General features: G+C 36.9%; 2 protein-coding genes across 3 annotated transcripts in view; both read left to right on the top strand.

The window, feature by feature from the left end:
* Positions 1 to 10014: 10014 nt before the first annotated feature.
* On the top strand, positions 10015 to 12599 carry tmem250 (transmembrane protein 250). Its single transcript, XM_055200270.2, has 2 exons — positions 10015 to 10170; positions 11237 to 12599. Exon 2 carries the CDS (start codon positions 11407 to 11409, stop codon positions 11824 to 11826), a length of 420 nt encoding a protein of 139 aa, XP_055056245.1. The 5' UTR covers positions 10015 to 10170; positions 11237 to 11406; the 3' UTR covers positions 11827 to 12599.
* Positions 12600 to 15532: 2933 nt separating this feature from the next.
* The window catches only part of nacc2 (NACC family member 2), a 46494-nt gene continuing 43633 nt past the window's right edge, over positions 15533 to 18393 (top strand). The window contains exon 1 of one of the 2 annotated variants that reach the window (XM_055200268.2): positions 15533 to 15693. The gene's annotated coding sequence lies outside the window, so the exon portion shown is untranslated. The remainder of the gene's footprint in view (positions 15694 to 18393) is intronic. The other variant, XM_055200269.2, reaches the window with a different exon arrangement.

The following is an 18393-nucleotide window of genomic DNA, read 5'->3' as shown; positions in this document are numbered from 1 at the left end:
GTGCGTGTATTTAATTTAGATCTTCTGTAAATCTAATGAAGAACTGCTTGATTAAAGATTTTAGATCACTTATGAAGGTGTTTCCTTGCTAATGGGCTGTCAAGTACTGATACCCAGCATGCATTGCGGCATGAAGCTTTTTTATTTGTTTGTCACCATTGTTGAGTTTCTTAAGGTGATTATCCCAATATAATTCGAAGGACCGGAGTCAATTATTCCTCTTATACCACGGTTACCACAAACATTGCTCTGGTGCCTATTTTTAAGACATTTGACAAGTTAGGTGTGCGGTTATCAGAAATTAATGCATACCCACGGAACATTTCTCAGCCAATCAGAATACAGCATTCAACAGACCCGTGGTATAACTTAAATAACTATCAGAGCAATGTCTGTGGTAACTGTGGTATAAGAGGAATAATTGACTTCGGGCCATTGAATTATTTGAAAATAATGCAGTGCTTCACATTGTGCCGTATTACCACCTTGGGTGTGCATTATTTTCTAATAATTCAAAGGCCCGTCGTCAATTATTCCTTACTTATTCAGTAACTTTTGCCATACAACATTTAAGAGTCCCATTTTTCCTGTGTTTCTGAAGCTTTGATTGTGTTTACGGTGTGCAATATAACATGTGTTCATGTTTCACATGTAAAAAAATGCTGTATTTTTCACACAGTTTACTTCTCTCTATACCACTGTGTCCTAAAAACGGGCTGACGTTCTTATATTGACATCATATATCCAGAAAGTAGAGGGCTGTAGTCCAAACCAGATGTTCGCTGTAGTCCTTGAAAAACAAATTCTGAAAATATATAACTTGGCATTGAACTTTGAGCTTTATTACTTTGCAGACATTATTTATGCTCTAACAACAACATTACACACTAACTATAGTTTGAAAAATGGGAACACAAAAAATGTCCGCTTTAAATTTTTAAAGGGGACATTTCACTTTCTTAAGATGTCAAATAAATCTTTGGTGTCCCCAGAGCACATATGTGAAGTTTTAGCTCAAAATACCCCATAGGTAATTTATTATAGGATGTTAAAATTTACACTTTGTAGGTGTGGAAAAAAATGTGCTGTTTATGGGTGTGTCCTTTAAAATGCAAATGAGCTGATGTAATGCAAACATTGATCACCATAATGGTGATTTGTTGAAATTGAAACTCAATTGTGCTGTCAATTATTTTCTCTCTCTCTGCACTAAATGGCAGTGTTGTGATTGGATAGTGCAGATTAAGGCGTGGGATTATTAAAATAAGATCCCCTTCTGACATATCAAGGGGAGACAAACTTTTAATGAGCTATTTTCACATGCTTGCAAAGGTGGAAGTTACTGGGTTGATCTTTTTCATATTATCTAGGTTGATAGAAGCACTGGGGACCCAATTATAGCATTTAAACATGGAAAAAGTATGATTTTCATAATATGGCCAGGATATAAACCTAAATGCACAATAAACTCAACACTTTATGTTGACATAACTTAAATCTTTCAAGCAACTATAACTTGATTCAAGTTGAATCAACAAATTGGTGTTTACTAAATCAAAAGTAAATAATGAAAGTACTCTCTGGAGTTTTTACTTAAATAAACTCTTGTGTAAGTGTGTGATAAGCTTTTTTTAGTACAACATACTATTTTTATTTTACTTTACTTGTTGATTTAAGGCAATCAGTGTTTTAACTTAATGGATTTTACAGATACTAAAAATCATATTGTACTGTTTTAAATGAGAGAAAAGATTTAAGAACATAAGTCAAAAACAGTAATTGTGATCACTGCAAAAAATGACTTATTATTGGTATTATTTGAAAAATCTTGAAGTGTTTAAGAAAAAAAGTCAACTTATTTCAAGATTTTCTTATCCCATTGGCAGATCTTTTTTGCTTGTTTTATGCACACATTCACTTAAATTTTATTTTTTGTGTGTTAAAACTAGACTTATTTTCTTAGATCATTTTGCTCATAAAGAAAATATATTTTGATTTAAGAATCATTAGATATTAGTACTGAAAACAAGACAGAAATATTAAGTAAGAAAGTCATTTTTTGTGGCAATGAACAACATAAGGGTTAACCATCTAAACTATGGTAAGCGGTTTTAACAGAGACACAGAGAGTCTTTAAACATCAGTGCTATATAACTAAAGACTCTTACACTGATTCTGAATCAGTATTGATTCATGCTCGCTTTCTTGTTTGAATTAAGAACAGAAAGAAGAAGTGACGTCACGATCTCTCTCCTCCCCGCTTGACCCTTTAATAGGAGGCCAGGTATTAAGTGAATTTCGGGAATCCCATAAACACAAATTGCCGTCTGTAATCTGCTGCCAGGAGCGGTGAAATATTTCAGTAGAAGACCATCAATCAAACGCTTAAAGCCCTTCACCGCCGGCCGGCCTCAGACATAATGCACCACAGCCATAAAACTACACAACATACACACTTTACTGTAAATGAAACGCTAGTTTACCGTTGACAGAAAATACTTCTTTAGTTAAAAAGTTTCACGTGTGAGAGATTTAAACGCATTTTAATGCTACAATAAAGCTAATGAATGATGCTTTAGCTCTTGTTTATAAGGAGCTGTGGATTAAATGTCTGAAATGATTTCATGTGGGTTACATGTGTGAAGTTTATTTGTTATTCCTGCAGGTGTAAGTTAATGCTGAGCTCTTGTAACCAGCATCATCTTAACCAATGACCGGCGGTGAGAGCTGTTGATGTAATAGGTGAGGTCACAGGCTTGCACTCCTTAACCCCTGACCCTTGAGTTCAGGAATCACACAGGTATTTCTTTCACGGTGACATTGGAGATGTGTTTTGGACAGGTTAAAGGAAGAGTGGTAAGCAAGCTGGGATCCGTTTGTACCCGCTGTAACTTTAATGGGTCCTGATAAAGATGGATCCCGTGGCTTTGTGATGGATTAAGTCACCGAGAACCAGCTCGGAGGAAACTGATGCTTTTATCTCAGTTTATTTAGGCCAAGTTGTGGTTCACCACACATTTAGGTTCTTGACATTAACATTAATGAATGACTACTACAGCACTTTCTATCAGCTGACCAACTCTCATTTTAACTCAACATTATTATGATTTTCTCTGGAATATAGCTCACATTTTATGACTCGTCTCGTGCTATAATTATTGAGCGCAATGCTGGTACAAAATAGTTTTATGTGTAGCCTACTGCATTAAAAACTGGACTTGTAAAATGTTTTTATAGACTCTCGAGGCTTTCAGAATAAAATCTATTCATTGTTCCCGTAAAGGTATTGATATTCTCCATATCCAAATACTGTGAATGAATACTCACATAAATCTGCATGTGTTTCAGACTCGCATGGTGTTTATGTAAAAGTCCCACAGGCTCAGCGTCTGTAAATCAACAGAAGTGAAATGATAGATTTTCCAGTAGGAATGCAGTCGAATGCACATAACTCCAGCTCGACCCCGGTCTCATGCCGATAGGGTGGGTCGGAGAATCGACGCGCCAATTGACCCTTGTTGACCCCTGCGGCCAATAAGGCTAATGGTGACACGGGGGCAAAGCCACAACGGTGAGGTTCTAACCCGGCTCACAGCGCTCATTAGATCTGACCTGTATCTGTTAAACTGAACTAAACCCTGCAGAATCAAACAGTGCACAGTTCATTACTAAATTAACCAGCACCACTCCATAAAACATTTTCACAGTATTTAGGAAAAAAATCCTATTGACTTACAGTACATTGATGGAGGGACGCAGAACATCGTTGATCTTAGGGGTTGACTGGTAGCAACATCCCCAAAAAATCCACTCCATAACCACTTACTGTAAAGTTACTGTACTTCCTATGAGAAAAACATCAAAACAATTTTACTCTGTGGCTCATCATGTCTAAATACTGTATGAGTTCAGTGCATCATGGGAATGTATGTGCATCGTGTGTCGTGTCAAAATACGTGACTTCTGCATATGCATCAAAAGGGTTCATGATAAAAGACACGCAAGACACTAACTTAAAACTAAACTCTGATTACACATGAAATTAGACGAGAATCTGACAAACGTCAGCGTCTCTTTTATCATAAACCCTTATGAAGCGTCTGTAACAGGCACGTATTTTGACATGACGATCCACAAACATGATGATGTTTTGACGAGTTTCACATTTGTGCCTCCCCGATAAAGAAGTTATGAGCCACCACTGGATTAACACAGACAGATCGTACAACAAATGAAAAGTTGTTATTTCCGTGTTATAGTTTCGGAATATTTTGCTCATTTATCCGGGTCATTGTCACGGATCTCTGCATTTGTTTGTGTCCGTTCTTTCTTTTCCATGTCAGTTACACGTATTGGTTACACAATAGTTTTTCAGATTTTCTTACCATTTTCGCATGGGTTTGGGGTTAGAACAACTTTATGTAACATAAAATGACATCCTAACCCAAACCCAACTCTAACCCTAACGTCAGATGACAACTGTTTAAAATTCTGGAAGAAAAATAGTATAAACCAATAGTTAAAGTGACATCTTAACCCAAAACCCAAATCTAACCCCAAGCCCACGTGAAAATGGTAAAAAAATTGGAAAAACAAATGAGTAACCAATACGTGGAACTGACACGGAAAAGAAAGTCTGTGGTACAGACATGGAAAAATGATCCGTGACAATGACTCAAACAAATGAGCAAAATATTCCGTCACTATACCATGTAACTTTGTGAGATCATGTTGTTGTTAAAACATGAATAACTTATGAAATCACATTCATTTCAGCGCCTCTTTCACAAAAAAGTCTTTAAAACTTCATGTGTGTGACATTTCTGTATGTGAATGTAAATATAAGAATCTGATGAAGTAAAGCCTGAAGATGGAGACTGCTAGTTTTGCTGAATACAGAGTTCTGCTGATCTACAGATTTCACACAGATACACACACACACACACACACACACACACACACACACGCAGATTCACACAGACAATAGTTGACATGCAGTAAGAGCTATAAAATAATAAAGAGATGTACAGCAGCAAGCTTTCTTTCTCTGAGGAGAAACGTTGACATTAAAAGTCTGAGTCTGAAGACGAGACACATGAGATTACTGTGATAGTTCAGGTAAAGTCTTGTGCTGTCTATGAGTAATGCTGATGTTTGCTTGATCTGGTCTTCTTTAGATTTGTCATGTGTGTTTTTCTGATGGGCTGTATTAATATCACAGAGACAAACTCTTCATCTGTGAAGAAACCACTGATCTCTGTTCAGTAATGTCATCAGATTGTGCTGATGTGAGCAAACACATCTCTATACCACAGTCACATGTGTGTCCTCTTCTCTTTAGTCTTCACTAAATCTTCACTTCATGGATATTTATGCAGAGATCTTCATATGCACTGAAACTCAACACATACACATTTGTGGTTATTTGTTGTTGTTTGTTGTGTAGATGTTTTATCTCTTGTGAGGAATAAAAGTACTTCACAATGTAGGTTTTGGCTGAATGGCTCCATAAAGTAAATTAAATTAACACATTTTTAAGGTGACCAATGACGTTTGTTTGCCCGACCAATGAAAGATGAATGTGTAAATGTGTGTTATGTTGTGATACAGACACACACTGAATCTATTCTGCATGTGAACTGTGAGGTTTGGCAGTGACGCTGTGATGTTGTGTGAAGTTTAGAGACTGAAAAGACTTATCTGCTAAAGCCTCCTTATGCAGATTTTAATCCAAAACAAACCCTTATGTTACAGATTAACACACTAACCAATCTTGCTGTCAAAACTAAAAACATCTTGCAATGAACATATCTTAAAATACTTCAGTGCCCTTTCTTTAGCCCCAAAATGCACACAAGTTATGTTTTTAGTAATGCATGTTTATATTTCCTAAGTAAACTAAGACCTACTCCTGTTTTAAACTAATCCATGTCCAGGAAACCACCTCTATGTGTTTAATATGTTCTGCATTGTGTGTTCGTTCATGCATGTAAAGATGAAATGAATCGTCCTGTTTTTGTTTATTTCTATATAATGTTTTCAGATTAATAACGCTTCTGAAACTGTGAAGTTCTTTAATGAAACTTTTTTTAATTAAAGTTCTTCTCTTGTTCTCTGGTAATTGATTTCATTCATCTCTCCACATCTGTTGCTCCTGACCTCTACTTAGTTAATGAATTAATTGATCAAGCTTCAGTGTATTTGGGGCTGGTAAGAGGATTTTGACATTTAACTGCTTTAATCTTGGATGTTGGGTGGAAATGTAAAGATGTTACACCAGACTAAATGTGAATGTGAATCATGATTTAAGGACTTTCCAGAACCTTCAGTATAGCTCTGTGATCTGCTCGTGCTTTATTCAGAAACAAATGTTTAATTATTAATGTTCTGTTTATTTTTATTGTTCACATTTAATGTAACTCACAAAAAACTCACTCTGCCTTTATTAGGTTTAAATATCTCAGTGCAGTTAAAAGGGAACTAAAGGTGTATTTTAAATAGCAAGATAATCAGATGAGCAGATCTTTCAGATAATGAAGATATTCAGAGATCTTTTCTGAGTTCCTTAAACATTAAATTAAACCCCACATCTAATGATGGATGAGGAGGAAGACTATGAGGAAGAGGTGATGGATGAGGAGGAAGACTATGAAGAAGATGTGATGGATGAGGAGGAAGACTATGAGGAAGAGGTGACGGACAAGGAGGAAGACTATGAGGAAGAGGTGACGGAGGAGGAGGAAGACTATGAGGAAGAGGTGGCGGAAGAGGAGGAAGACTATGAAGAAGAGGTGTAAGAAGAGGAGGAAGACTATGAGGAAGAGGTGATGGATGAGGAGGAAGACTATGAGGATGAGGTGATGGATGAGGAGGAAGACTATGAAGAAGAGGTGGCAGAAGAGGAGGAAGACTAGGAGGAAGAGTTGATAGATGAGGAGGAAGACTATGAAGAAGAGGTGATGGATGAGGAGGAAGACTATGAAGAAGAGGTGGCAGATGAGGAGGAAGACTATGAGGATGAGGTGGCGGATGAGGAGGAAGACTATGAGGAAGAGGTGCCGGACGAGGAGGAAGACTATGAGGAAGAGGTGACGGGCGAGGAGGAAGACTATGAGGAAAAGGTGGCAGACGAGGAGGAAGACTATGAGGAAGAGGTGATGGATGAGGAGGAAGACTATGAGGAAGAGGTGGCGGATAAGGGGGAAGACTATGAGGAAGAGGTGACAGATGAGGAGGAAGACTATGAGGAAGAGGTGATGGATGAGGAGGAAGACTATGAGAAAGAGGTGATGAATGAGGAGGAAGACTATGAAGAAGAGGTGATGGATGAGGAGGAAGACTATGAAGAAGAGGTGATGAATGAGGAGGAAGACTATGAGGAAGAGGTGATGGATGAGGAGGAAGACTATGAGGAAGAGGTAGCAGATGAGGAAGAGCAGGAGCAGAGGAAAAGCAGTTGTCCTGATGTGAAGAGGGTTTCTTCTCTGTTTTGTTTGTCTGTGATGTGAATGTGGTGCTCAGAGCAGCATGAAGACTCTTGAGACGCTGAGACAGAATGAATTTTTCATTGATTTTGGTTTTGCAGTTGCACATTTGTGGAGTACTGTCCATTATGAAAATGAATCATGGTTTTATTGTGGTAGTAATCATGGTTATGGTTGTGGTTACCATGTTTTTTTACTATAGTAAAACCATGGTTAATTTTCATTTAGAGTTTTCTTTCGTTTTATAGCTGGATTTGGATTTTGCCAGAGATTCTGTGAATCTAGTCTAAAGATTAGGTTTAGTGTTTAAGGTTTTGAGAAAATTGGCAGTAGTTTCAAGAACTGTGTTTTAGCAGATTGTAGTATGAAGATACCTCCCTCTAGTGGAAACAAGTAGAACAATCATCCTGCTGAAACTCAATGTGACAGTATTTATAAGTACAGCACTTCAGCAGATCATTATGTTCTCATTTTTTCATCAGTTCTGATATATTCATTTTTAACACATTTTATCCTTTTATACATGAAAAACTACAAAGAAAATCACACACAAAACACACAAAACACACAAAAGAAACTATATGTTGTTGACCATTTTTTGTTTGTGTGTGTGTGTGTGTGTGTGTGTGTGTGTGTGTGTGTGTGTGTGTGTGTGTGTGTGTGTGTGTGTGTGTGTGTGTGTGTGCGTGCGTGCATGCGTGCGTGCGTGCGTCTGTGGTAAACCAGTGGTTCTGACACTTTTTCGGTGTCCCCCCCCCTTGTGTATGGTGCATCTCTTTGTGCCCCCTCAAAAGAAAATGTATGACATAATACTTAAAATTTGATTTAAAGAGCACCTGTTAAGTTGCTAAAACATTATTGTTGCACCTCTATGCCCTGCCTTCCTGAAGCGCATTGATTTTGTACAAAGCTCATCATTCTGAAGCGCTGTGTCCTCTGATTGGCCAACTAATCTGTATGTTGTGATTAGATCAGCCGTTTACGAGTGGATCTGTAGTGCGAGCGAAGTCTCATCAATAATGTTGAAAGAGGTTTGTGTGTGTGGTGGCGCTGTTTATGGTTTTACATTGAATTGTAGTAGGACTCAACTGATCCGGGTTAATGACACTAGAGACTCGCAACTCATGAGTTAATTTAAAGATTCGGGTGAAAGATCCGAGTGAGTCACGACTCAAACAGGTCTAGTTGCGATTGGCCTAAATACCTCTGACATCAGCCGGAAATGTGACGCTCCTTACCATGTTTGAAAGATTTGGTTGCAATGCAATACAGTGCAATGCAAGGAGTAAATATCATCTTTACTGAGCCGAATCTGATCCAGAAAATGCAGATGACCAAACTGATCGATTAACATTTATTTTTCAAAACCCGTCTTTGAATCATGGTATAGTCGGTAGTAAATTCTTTAAATATAAAAACATCGACTACTTACAGGCTGTGAGTCAGAAGCGGGCGGGATTATGATAATTACCGTCGTGTTCACGTCAACAATCCCAGGAAGTAATCTGTGTGTTTGTTGTAGTCCAAGAAAAGAGATTTACATTGGAAACAATAACTCGCGTTATCGTTTACTTTGGGGTTTTTACCTTTTGCATATCGTTAACATGTTACTAATACACACTTACACACCAAAGCAAATGTAAAATCGTGAAACGGATAATAGGTGCTCTTTAACCAAAACATACTAAATGGTACAATGTAGTGCTGTTGTTGGTTAATAGTCTTATTACTCTATGTTTAATTACACAGAACTTGCTGATAAATGAATGTGTTTTATTAAATGTCAGAAGGTTGAGAAGCACTGTGAGACTTTTATTTGTTTATCATTGAATCCTCTTTGTATAGACCCTACAATAAAGAGCAAACTGCTGGAAACTGAAGTTTTATATTACGGCCTTTAGACCTCTGAGTTTCAAAAATCTGCAGAGTCTAAAAAGAGATTATGAAAGAGAGAGAGAGAGGTACTGTACTCACCTAAATCATCCCCAAATCTCCTCTATATCCACCATCAAATCTGACTGCTGCTGAAATTATTACACTGTTGATTAAATTAGTAAAAGCAATCACAATCTTAAAGCAAGCTAAATGGGAGAATTTATTTAGCCCCGCTGACGGCTTTATGCATGTTTGATTAAGTATTATAAGGTTTGTTTTTCAGATTTTGCATAATATGTCTTTAAATCTTGCAGAAAGTGATCGTGCGCCCCATTAACGATCATAATAAACTCTTTTTAAAGCAGCATGTTTTATGATTTATCTCCAGTGAGCTCTGATGCTCTTTACACATCTGGCTGCTTGACAAATAAGCAGCATGCAGTCTTACAGCCGACTCATAAATCTGTGTGATGATCACAGCTATGAAAATAGAACTCAGCAGCACACATACAGACTAAAGTACAAATCTCTCAGACTGATCTCAGTTCAGTGCATTAAGAGTATAGATCCATTGCTGAGGAAAGGAACTTTTACTTTTACTCAAGAATATACTAGTCAACAAAAGTTTTAACAGATTAATGTTACAGTATCATCGAGCTCTGACGTCAGAGAGGCGTACAGCGAGCTGCCTGTAGGTGGCTCGGCTGTTGTTGTCATGGCAACCAGGCCTTGTGTTTTACGACAGGTCGTGTTCCGCGCTATACGCAGCAGAAGCAGCGGTGCTCGACAGATGGATGCGCTGTTAAAACATGTGAGTTTAACATATTTAATCATAAATCATGTTTATATCATGTATTATATTTAGGTTCGCGATGAGAGGTGAGTGATTGTGCGCTCCGTGTTTTTTGCTAGTGTTTTACACGAGGCCTCATACAACACAAAGATTTCTGCATAATTGAGGTTAAAATATAATTTACTTACGTTTAAAATCTAAACATACAGTGCTACTAACATATTCATAATCTGTTATGGTAATAATACTGTGTTTGTTATTTATTATTGTGGACTTTTGGTGTACCTGTATAAATAGGGTCATTTATGAATATAGCAATAATATATTAACGTTATACATTCTTTTTATAAAATAATTATGTATAATCATTTATTTATTTAATAGTCAGATACTCTTATTAACACTTATTTGCATTTATCATGTATATGTTTAAAGTGTAAATGACAAAGAATGTGTGTCTGGTGCATTCCACATTTATTAATCTGCTGTCTGAAATGTGATTTTATTTCATAATATTATTTCTGTCATATTTAATATTTATATGGCTATGAGACCTCTAGACCTGTATCTGTTCTTATTGTTATCATAACTTCATATTGATTTAATTTAATAATTCATTTCAGTCATTCAGTTGCCCCCTACTGAAAAATCCAGCATAAGCTGGTAGCTGGTTTAAGGTGCCAATAGCTGGTTAAAGATGATCCTCGCGGCTTGCCAAAGATAGTCAAGCTGGTGTGTCAGCTGGTTTTCCAACTAGACCAGCTTAAAAAGTGACCAAAACACAGCCAGACCAGTTGCTACATCAGCAAAACCTGCTAAAACCAAGCTGGTAGACCAGATAAAACCAGCTCACCATCTGGATTTTTTAGTAGGGCATGAGCTGAAATTAAAAGCAAACATATGATGTGTACCTACGCAGTCCGATTGACGATTTTCATAAAGATTATATTAACTATGCTAGTATTCTTTTTGTATCACTTTTCAATGAAATGTATATTTAAAGTATCAAGCAAAATTTGAAATGCACTTTGTGTATTCCACCCCAACGTTGATTATTCTTTATTCTTGATGATGTTTTTCCCAGAGCTTCACCGTCGTGGAGGTTTATCAGTCACCGGTCATGGGAACATCACATTTACATCTGCCTGCTTGTTAGTTAAGAACACACTGTGTAATGCAACATGCAGTCCTGCAGTTACCGGAAGAGTCCTGCCACCGGACCTTCCTGAACCCGGCGGTCCGTCAAACCCACCGATGCCCGTCATCCCCATTCCACGGAGGGTTCGTTCCTTCCATGGCCCTCACACCACCTGCATGCACTCGGCCTGCGGGCCGGCTCGCACCGCCCAGCTCGTACGCACCAAGTACAACAACTTTGACCTCTACCTGAAGTCCCGATGGATGTATAGTTTCGTCAGATTTCTTCTTTATTTCAGCTGCAGCCTTTTCACCTCCCTCCTGTGGGTGGCGCTCTCCGCCCTCTTCTGTCTGCAGTACGTCAGCGTACGAATTTTTCTCCGACTGCAGTACAAGCTGTCTGTTATTCTCCTGCTGTTGGGTCACCGTCGGCTTGACTTCGGCATCCTCAATGATCTCTTCATCTACAGCATGCACATCACCATGTTTCTGATCGGAGGGCTGGGATGGTGTTTCATGGTGTTTGTAGATATGTAAAGTTTGGAATGAATGACTTCTTCGGTCTTATTAGTAAACCGTCCTTGATCTGCTGTTTGACAATGAAACTAGATTGTGACATATGAAGCGTATGTGTGGTGTGACACTCAACATGTCCATGGTTTCACCCCTTTGTGTGCATGCATGTGATATGTTTTCAGAAGTATATTTGTTGTATTAATGCTGCTCATTAGAAATATAATTTACCTTTTATTGTCAAAAAAAAAAACATGTTATCGTACGTTTTTGCATGTGATTAAAGAAAAAACTCATTCATATGCTTTGGGTTTGAGATGACAGAAATCCTTGGCTAATGGTCTGTTTCGGCTTACTCGTGGCTATCGGACCAGATTATTTGTATGGTGCCAACCACAGTCTGATGGCTCTGTGTTGTATTGGTGTGGTGTTAGTGGCTCCAGCCTGGCATGAAACTGGAGTGAGTTAGTACAATCTGCTATTGTTTGAGGATCAAGACATCATACGCCTCACACTTGGCCAAGCACGGCCTTTTGTTCTGAAACTAAACGGACACCACACAGACGTCATTGTAAAAGTCCACCCGCTGTAGACATTGACCTGATAAACTGATTCATCATGTACAGTGACTGAATGATCGGACCGTCCCGTGTGTCTAATGTGCCGTCTCTTAGAGAGATGTGTAGATGTATTTCTGCTGGTGTGTGTTTAGATGGTTGTGTGTGTGGCATAGCACTGATCAATAGTCTCTCAGGAACAGCATCATAACACTATGAATAAAAATACTGTAAATATTACATGTCTGTGATTATTATTTAGGATTCTTTTGTTATTTTCACGTGTGCTACAGAATAGTGTCAGTATTTGTTGCAGAGGGGTGAAGCACTGAAATATTGCATTGTTTAGTAATGTCTTATATCAGCAGATATTTTTAATAGTTTAACCATATCAAATTTTCTTTTTCTACAAATTGTAATCGGCTGACTCGCCTGTCAGTGCAATGACACCCACCTATCATATCTGCAAATAAAGGCTAAATATAAATTACCTTGTTAATATAAACATACTAAATGGGGGATTAAGTAGTGGTGTTGTTAAAACAATGTTCATTAATGGTGGCTACTTATGCTGGATGTGTAAATATGCAAGACTTTAAATTGGTCATCTTATGAGACTGTTTTAAGATGTGAAATCAATCTTTTGTTTTCCCAGAGTACACATGTAAAGTTTTAGGTCAAAGTACCCCACAGGTAATTTATTATAACATGTTAAAATTGTCACTTTGTAGGTGCCGTTTGGGTGTGTCCTTTAAATATGCAAATGAGCTGATGAAATGCAAACACTGATCACCATTATGGTGGTTTGTTAAAACTCAATTGTGCTGTCAATTATTTTCTCTCTCTACACTAAATGGCAATGCTGTGATTGGATCAGATTAAGGGGTGGTATTATTATAATAAGATCCCCTTCTGACATCACAAGGGGGGACAAATTTCAATGAGCTATTTTTTTCACATGCCTGTTTACCAAAACTAAGTTATTCTCTAGGTTGTTGGAAGCACTGGATACCCAATTATAGCACTTAAATGTGAAAAAAGTCAGATTTTCACACTATGACTCCTTTAATAACAAGACAAGGAGGCACACAATGTAACTGTTTTGCAGCTGCAAAATTCAGTCATCTCTTCACCATGTTTAAAGTTTATGACTGCATAACTCGGATACTTCTATCAAACTTGTAAACCAATAAATTGTAAATCCAACTTGTATTTACAATTAATCATACAGCACATGAAGGCTGTGTTAAATCTCATTGGTTCTTGAGTGTCTCCTGATGTGATACAGGAGACACTTGAGCCAGTAAAATTTGAAGTTACCAATGTGTTATTTGAATTTAGCACTTGGGTTGTTCTGGTGTCAGTTTAGCTAAATAAACAGAAAATATTCATGTTTTTCTCACACACACTTTGCATTTTGCTTTAGTAAACATCTATGATGCCTTCTTCCCTACTGAAAAGCCCAGCCTGGTTTTATCTGGTGTAGCAGGCTGGTTTTAGTGTCCTCGTTAAAACCCTCTAAAACCATCTGCTGCACCAGCTTACCCAGTTAAACCAGCCAACTGGTTTGGTTTTAGCTGGTCTTTCTTAGTAGGCCGTATGTGCTTTTTGTAGATGCAACACTTTGAAACCTATACTATACAAAGTGACTAACATTTTTATTTACAAAATTGTTTTTGTTTACCTAAAGAAAGCCGCATAGATCAGGGATGGCATGAAGGTGCCCGGCAAAAAATATATATTTTCAAATATTATTTTATATATTTTCCAAAATATACAAAAAATGGCCCAAAAATATACATAATATTTGTTTATGTTGTGGCTCAGTGGGTAGCACTGTTGCCTCACAGCAAGAAGATCTCCAGTTAAAGGCCCAGCTCAGGTGGCCTTTCTGTGTGGAGTTTGCATGTTCTCCTTTTGTCAGTGTGGGTTTTACTCTGGTTTCCTCACACAGGCCAAAAACATGCAAGTTAGGCAAATTGGAGATGCCAAATTTTCCCTTCCCCAACCTGTGTCTGGATTAACTTGTCTGAATAAAACTTGTGTATGAATTAACTGATTCTCACCATAACTACTGTACCCAGGTAAAAAAGTACTTTAGTGTATTAGAAATATGATTGAAGTACATGAAGTATATAACAAGTATGCTTCTGCTTGTTGTGCTTTATTTAAAGAGTATTTAATATGTACTTTTTAAAAGTATACTTTTAGTGTATGCACAAAATGTACTTAAACACAACTATAATTTGTGCTGCAATGTCTTTTTAATTGTATTGCCATTTTACTGTAAATGTGGTTAATTTTTATTTATTTATTTATTTGGACACTTGAAGTGTAGTCAAATAGATGTTAAGTTGAAGTTAATGCATAATTGAATACACTTAACTATACTTGGATTTGACGAAAATAGTACAACATGTAGAAAATATAGTACACTTTTAAAAGTATATTTTTAATAGAATTATTTTTCACCTGGGCCATAGATGCTGGAATGGTGTAAAGAATAAATAAAGAAAAAAATAATAAAGAATAAAAGGTTTACAATTTTTTTTTATTGCATATTTTAAAATACATTTTTAAAATAAATATATTTTAAAGCATTTATATTCATGTCACATTGGAAGAAAAACCTTGTATGTTACAAACCTGTAAAAAAAAGGTTTAAAAAGATTAAAATTAAATATATTTTCAAATGCAAACATATACTTTTTTATAATTTTATATTTTATACATACTTTTAGGCTACATTTTATGTAAAAAAATTATTAATGTTAATATATAAAGGTTAAAACTAAATATATTTTCAAATTCAATAATAATTTAATTAAGCTTTACTTTCTACAAAATGTATTTACCATATATTTAAAAAAAATTGCCCAAAAGAAATTATTTTTTTAGCCGTATGGTTGTGTAATTCTGAGACTATGGTGTTGAAGAACTATTAACTTTATGTCCCGCTACCTTCTTCCATGCATTTAAAAGTTGCAATGTATTATCAAAGTCAATAGAAGCTACTAGTAATGATGCTAATGAATGTTAAACCAGCTCGTTCTGATGTATGATAAAGTTAGATGAGTACGGGACGGCCTGACTGTGTCTTTAAAAACTCATGAGAGCGTTTGAGAATGATGTCACACTGAAGGCGAAATCACTTCCTGAACTGAGAGAGAGAGAGAGAGAGAGAGAGAGAGAGAGAGAGAGAGAGAGAGAGAGAGAGAGAGAGAGTCGATGTGAGGAGGGTTTGGTGGTGGAAACTTTACAGTATCTACAGTAGAGATCAACTGTAAGCGCTTCATCTCGCGGTCGGGCTGTATATGGAGGAGACAGACAGCGGGTAAATATCCTCATCAATCCCTTTATAGTTCAGTCTTTATGGCGGGACTGTACGTGTGACGCATATGGGCCAGACTTGATTTCCTACTAAACAATATTTACATTAGTAAAAGTCCTGCGCGTTCGCACTGATGCAGATGAAACTCGTGGTTTAATTGGTTATATGTTATAATGATACGTAACTTATTCCCGATAATACCGTAGTGCTGGACAGTGAAGGAATGTCAGTTTATTCTGCGCGTGCACGTGTGCTTGTCTGTAACATATATTGTATAATGATCATGAATACGATATGAGATTTATTAGTAAGATTAGCTTGGACAAAGCATCGTGTACACACAAAAGTATAAGAAACAACCAGCACGGTTTTTACTATATTAATACTATGGTATTCTTTGAAGTACTGTGGATGTACAGTAAGATAATGCTAAATGATTAATTCATTCTTTTTTTATTTGGTTTGATTTGTTCATTAAAAGAATCTTAAGTGTCCCAATAACTGATTAGCTTGTTCAACTACTTAATCTGTACTATTATACTGTAATAGCAACTATGTTTATTGTCAACATTTGTAATTTTTTTGTCTAAATCGAGATGAATTTTGAGCAGTTTGATTTGTTCAATGACACCGGATGTCATTTTTACTCCTAATTGCAGATACTGATCTGTCTGCTTATCATTGAATAGTTTGATCTGTTGGGTTTTATTCATGTGATGGCTGAAGTGAAGAAAGGAAGTTTGGTCAGATGAGAGAGAGTTTATTTGCCACATTAGCTGTTTCTCAATAGAAAGGCTGCAGCCTGTGAAAGTCCCTTACATTTATATGATTGCCTTATTTATTTAAAGGTGCAGTAGAATATAAAACTGTATTTATGTAAGCATAGATAAACAGAGTTGTGTTACATAGTAATGACATATCATGAGCCTTAAACATGATTGTTTCCTCATTATTATGTAAACCTCGTGCATGCAAAAGATCTCAACACCAACTGTGACGTTACAGTCGAGATGTATTAAATTAATTACAATGTTGTTACAATGATAAAAACAAAGTTGTGGCTGCTGAGTTAGCACTATATGCTAGTTAGCGATATATGCTAGTTAATGCTATATGCTGGTTAGCGATATATGCTAGTTAATGCTATATGCTAGTTAGCGCTATATGCTAGTTAATGCTATATGCTAGCATTTAGCCTAAAGTTCTACTATTGACGTTAGTTACGATTTGCAGGTCCATACAGAAAAAAAACACAAACTTATCACTCAGAAACGTTCATTAACAATCTACAAACAATTAATTATTCCTCAAAATCTGATACAGACTCAAACATAAGATCTGTTTACACACACACACAGAGCTACTGAAGGAGAAACAGCCAATCAGAGCAGAGCTCAACATTATTATTCATGACCCTTTCAAATAAAGTAATAATATTCTAAAGACAAATCCTTGGGTTGTAAATGGACATGAAAAACTGACTCTGGATCATTTAATAAAGCCACAAACCTTCTGTGTAAATATCAGAGAACAATTTAACATACTGTATGAATGCATTCTTTGGTGTGTTTGTGTGTGCGTTGACTTTTGCGTCCTGCTGTTTGGTTTCCAAGACATGTGACTGTGCAGCGTGCATCTTTTCCTATGAAGCTAACATGTGCAGATTTCATTGATATGTCTGTTGCGTGTTTCTTCTGTATTTGATTGAAACAGACCCTTCACTCTTCTATGTATTTGTTTATAGCACTGCAGCTATGCCACATGTGCCTGCTTCATTTTCTAGTCTTTTTCTCGGTGTGCCTGAAGGTTTGAGGTTTGTTTCTTCACTACTGTTGTTTATATATGGAGTTGTGCAGAAACACACAGGCCGTCCTCGGCTGTCAAATCTACACCAGCTGTTACTGCACACATCTACACAAATATGAATTCAACAAACTGATCGTTTCTCAAAGTCCGATTCTTCTCCCAGTTTAAATGTTATGCAGAAGATGAACAGTTATTTATCATTACTAACACTTAGATGAACTCAAAAGAAGTTTATTCTGTATGTTTGGAATTGGTCTGGTTGTCTGGTTTAGTTTCCATGTAAAAGTGATGTCTATTTTTAACCGCCTGATCTCTAGTGAGAGTGTGTGTTACAGCTGTGCCTTACAGAAAACTTACTTGAATTACACATGTTATAAAAAACACACGTGGTCACATGTCAAACCTGCCTTTCAAACATTTTCATGTGAAATTTATTTGGTTGAAACGATCATGTGATACATTGGTTGAGAAGTCAATGCTTGTGGTTAATTTGTAGTACCACTTTTTAAGCTGGTCAGGCTGGGAGAGCACGCTAAAACCAACTGACCCAACAGGAGCTTTGCCAGGCTGGGAGGACCAGTTTAAACCAGCCAACCAGCTTAGCCAAGCTTCCAGCTTCACCAGCTAAGACCAGCTAAAAAGTCCCAAACCCCTCTAAATCCAGCCTGCCACACCAGTTTACCCAACTAAAACCAGGCTGTGTGGATATTTACAGCTTTTGCTTTAGGGTTTGTTTCTCTTTTCTGACTAGATGTCTTTGTTTATGGTGTGTTTGAGCGTGTGGACATCACTTTTGTATTTGTCTATAACTATACTGGCTGGTAACTAACAGGTGAATTTATGGTAAAATACAGTTTGAGCAGACACAATCTTTTGATTGTTGAAAGTTGACAGATG

This window comes from Misgurnus anguillicaudatus, chromosome 22 (assembly GCF_027580225.2).
Source record: "Misgurnus anguillicaudatus chromosome 22, ASM2758022v2, whole genome shotgun sequence".
Classification (NCBI taxonomy): domain Eukaryota; kingdom Metazoa; phylum Chordata; class Actinopteri; order Cypriniformes; family Cobitidae; genus Misgurnus; species Misgurnus anguillicaudatus.
The sequence above is the reverse complement of the archived record's forward strand: the minus strand, read 5'-3'. Positions and strand labels throughout refer to the sequence as shown.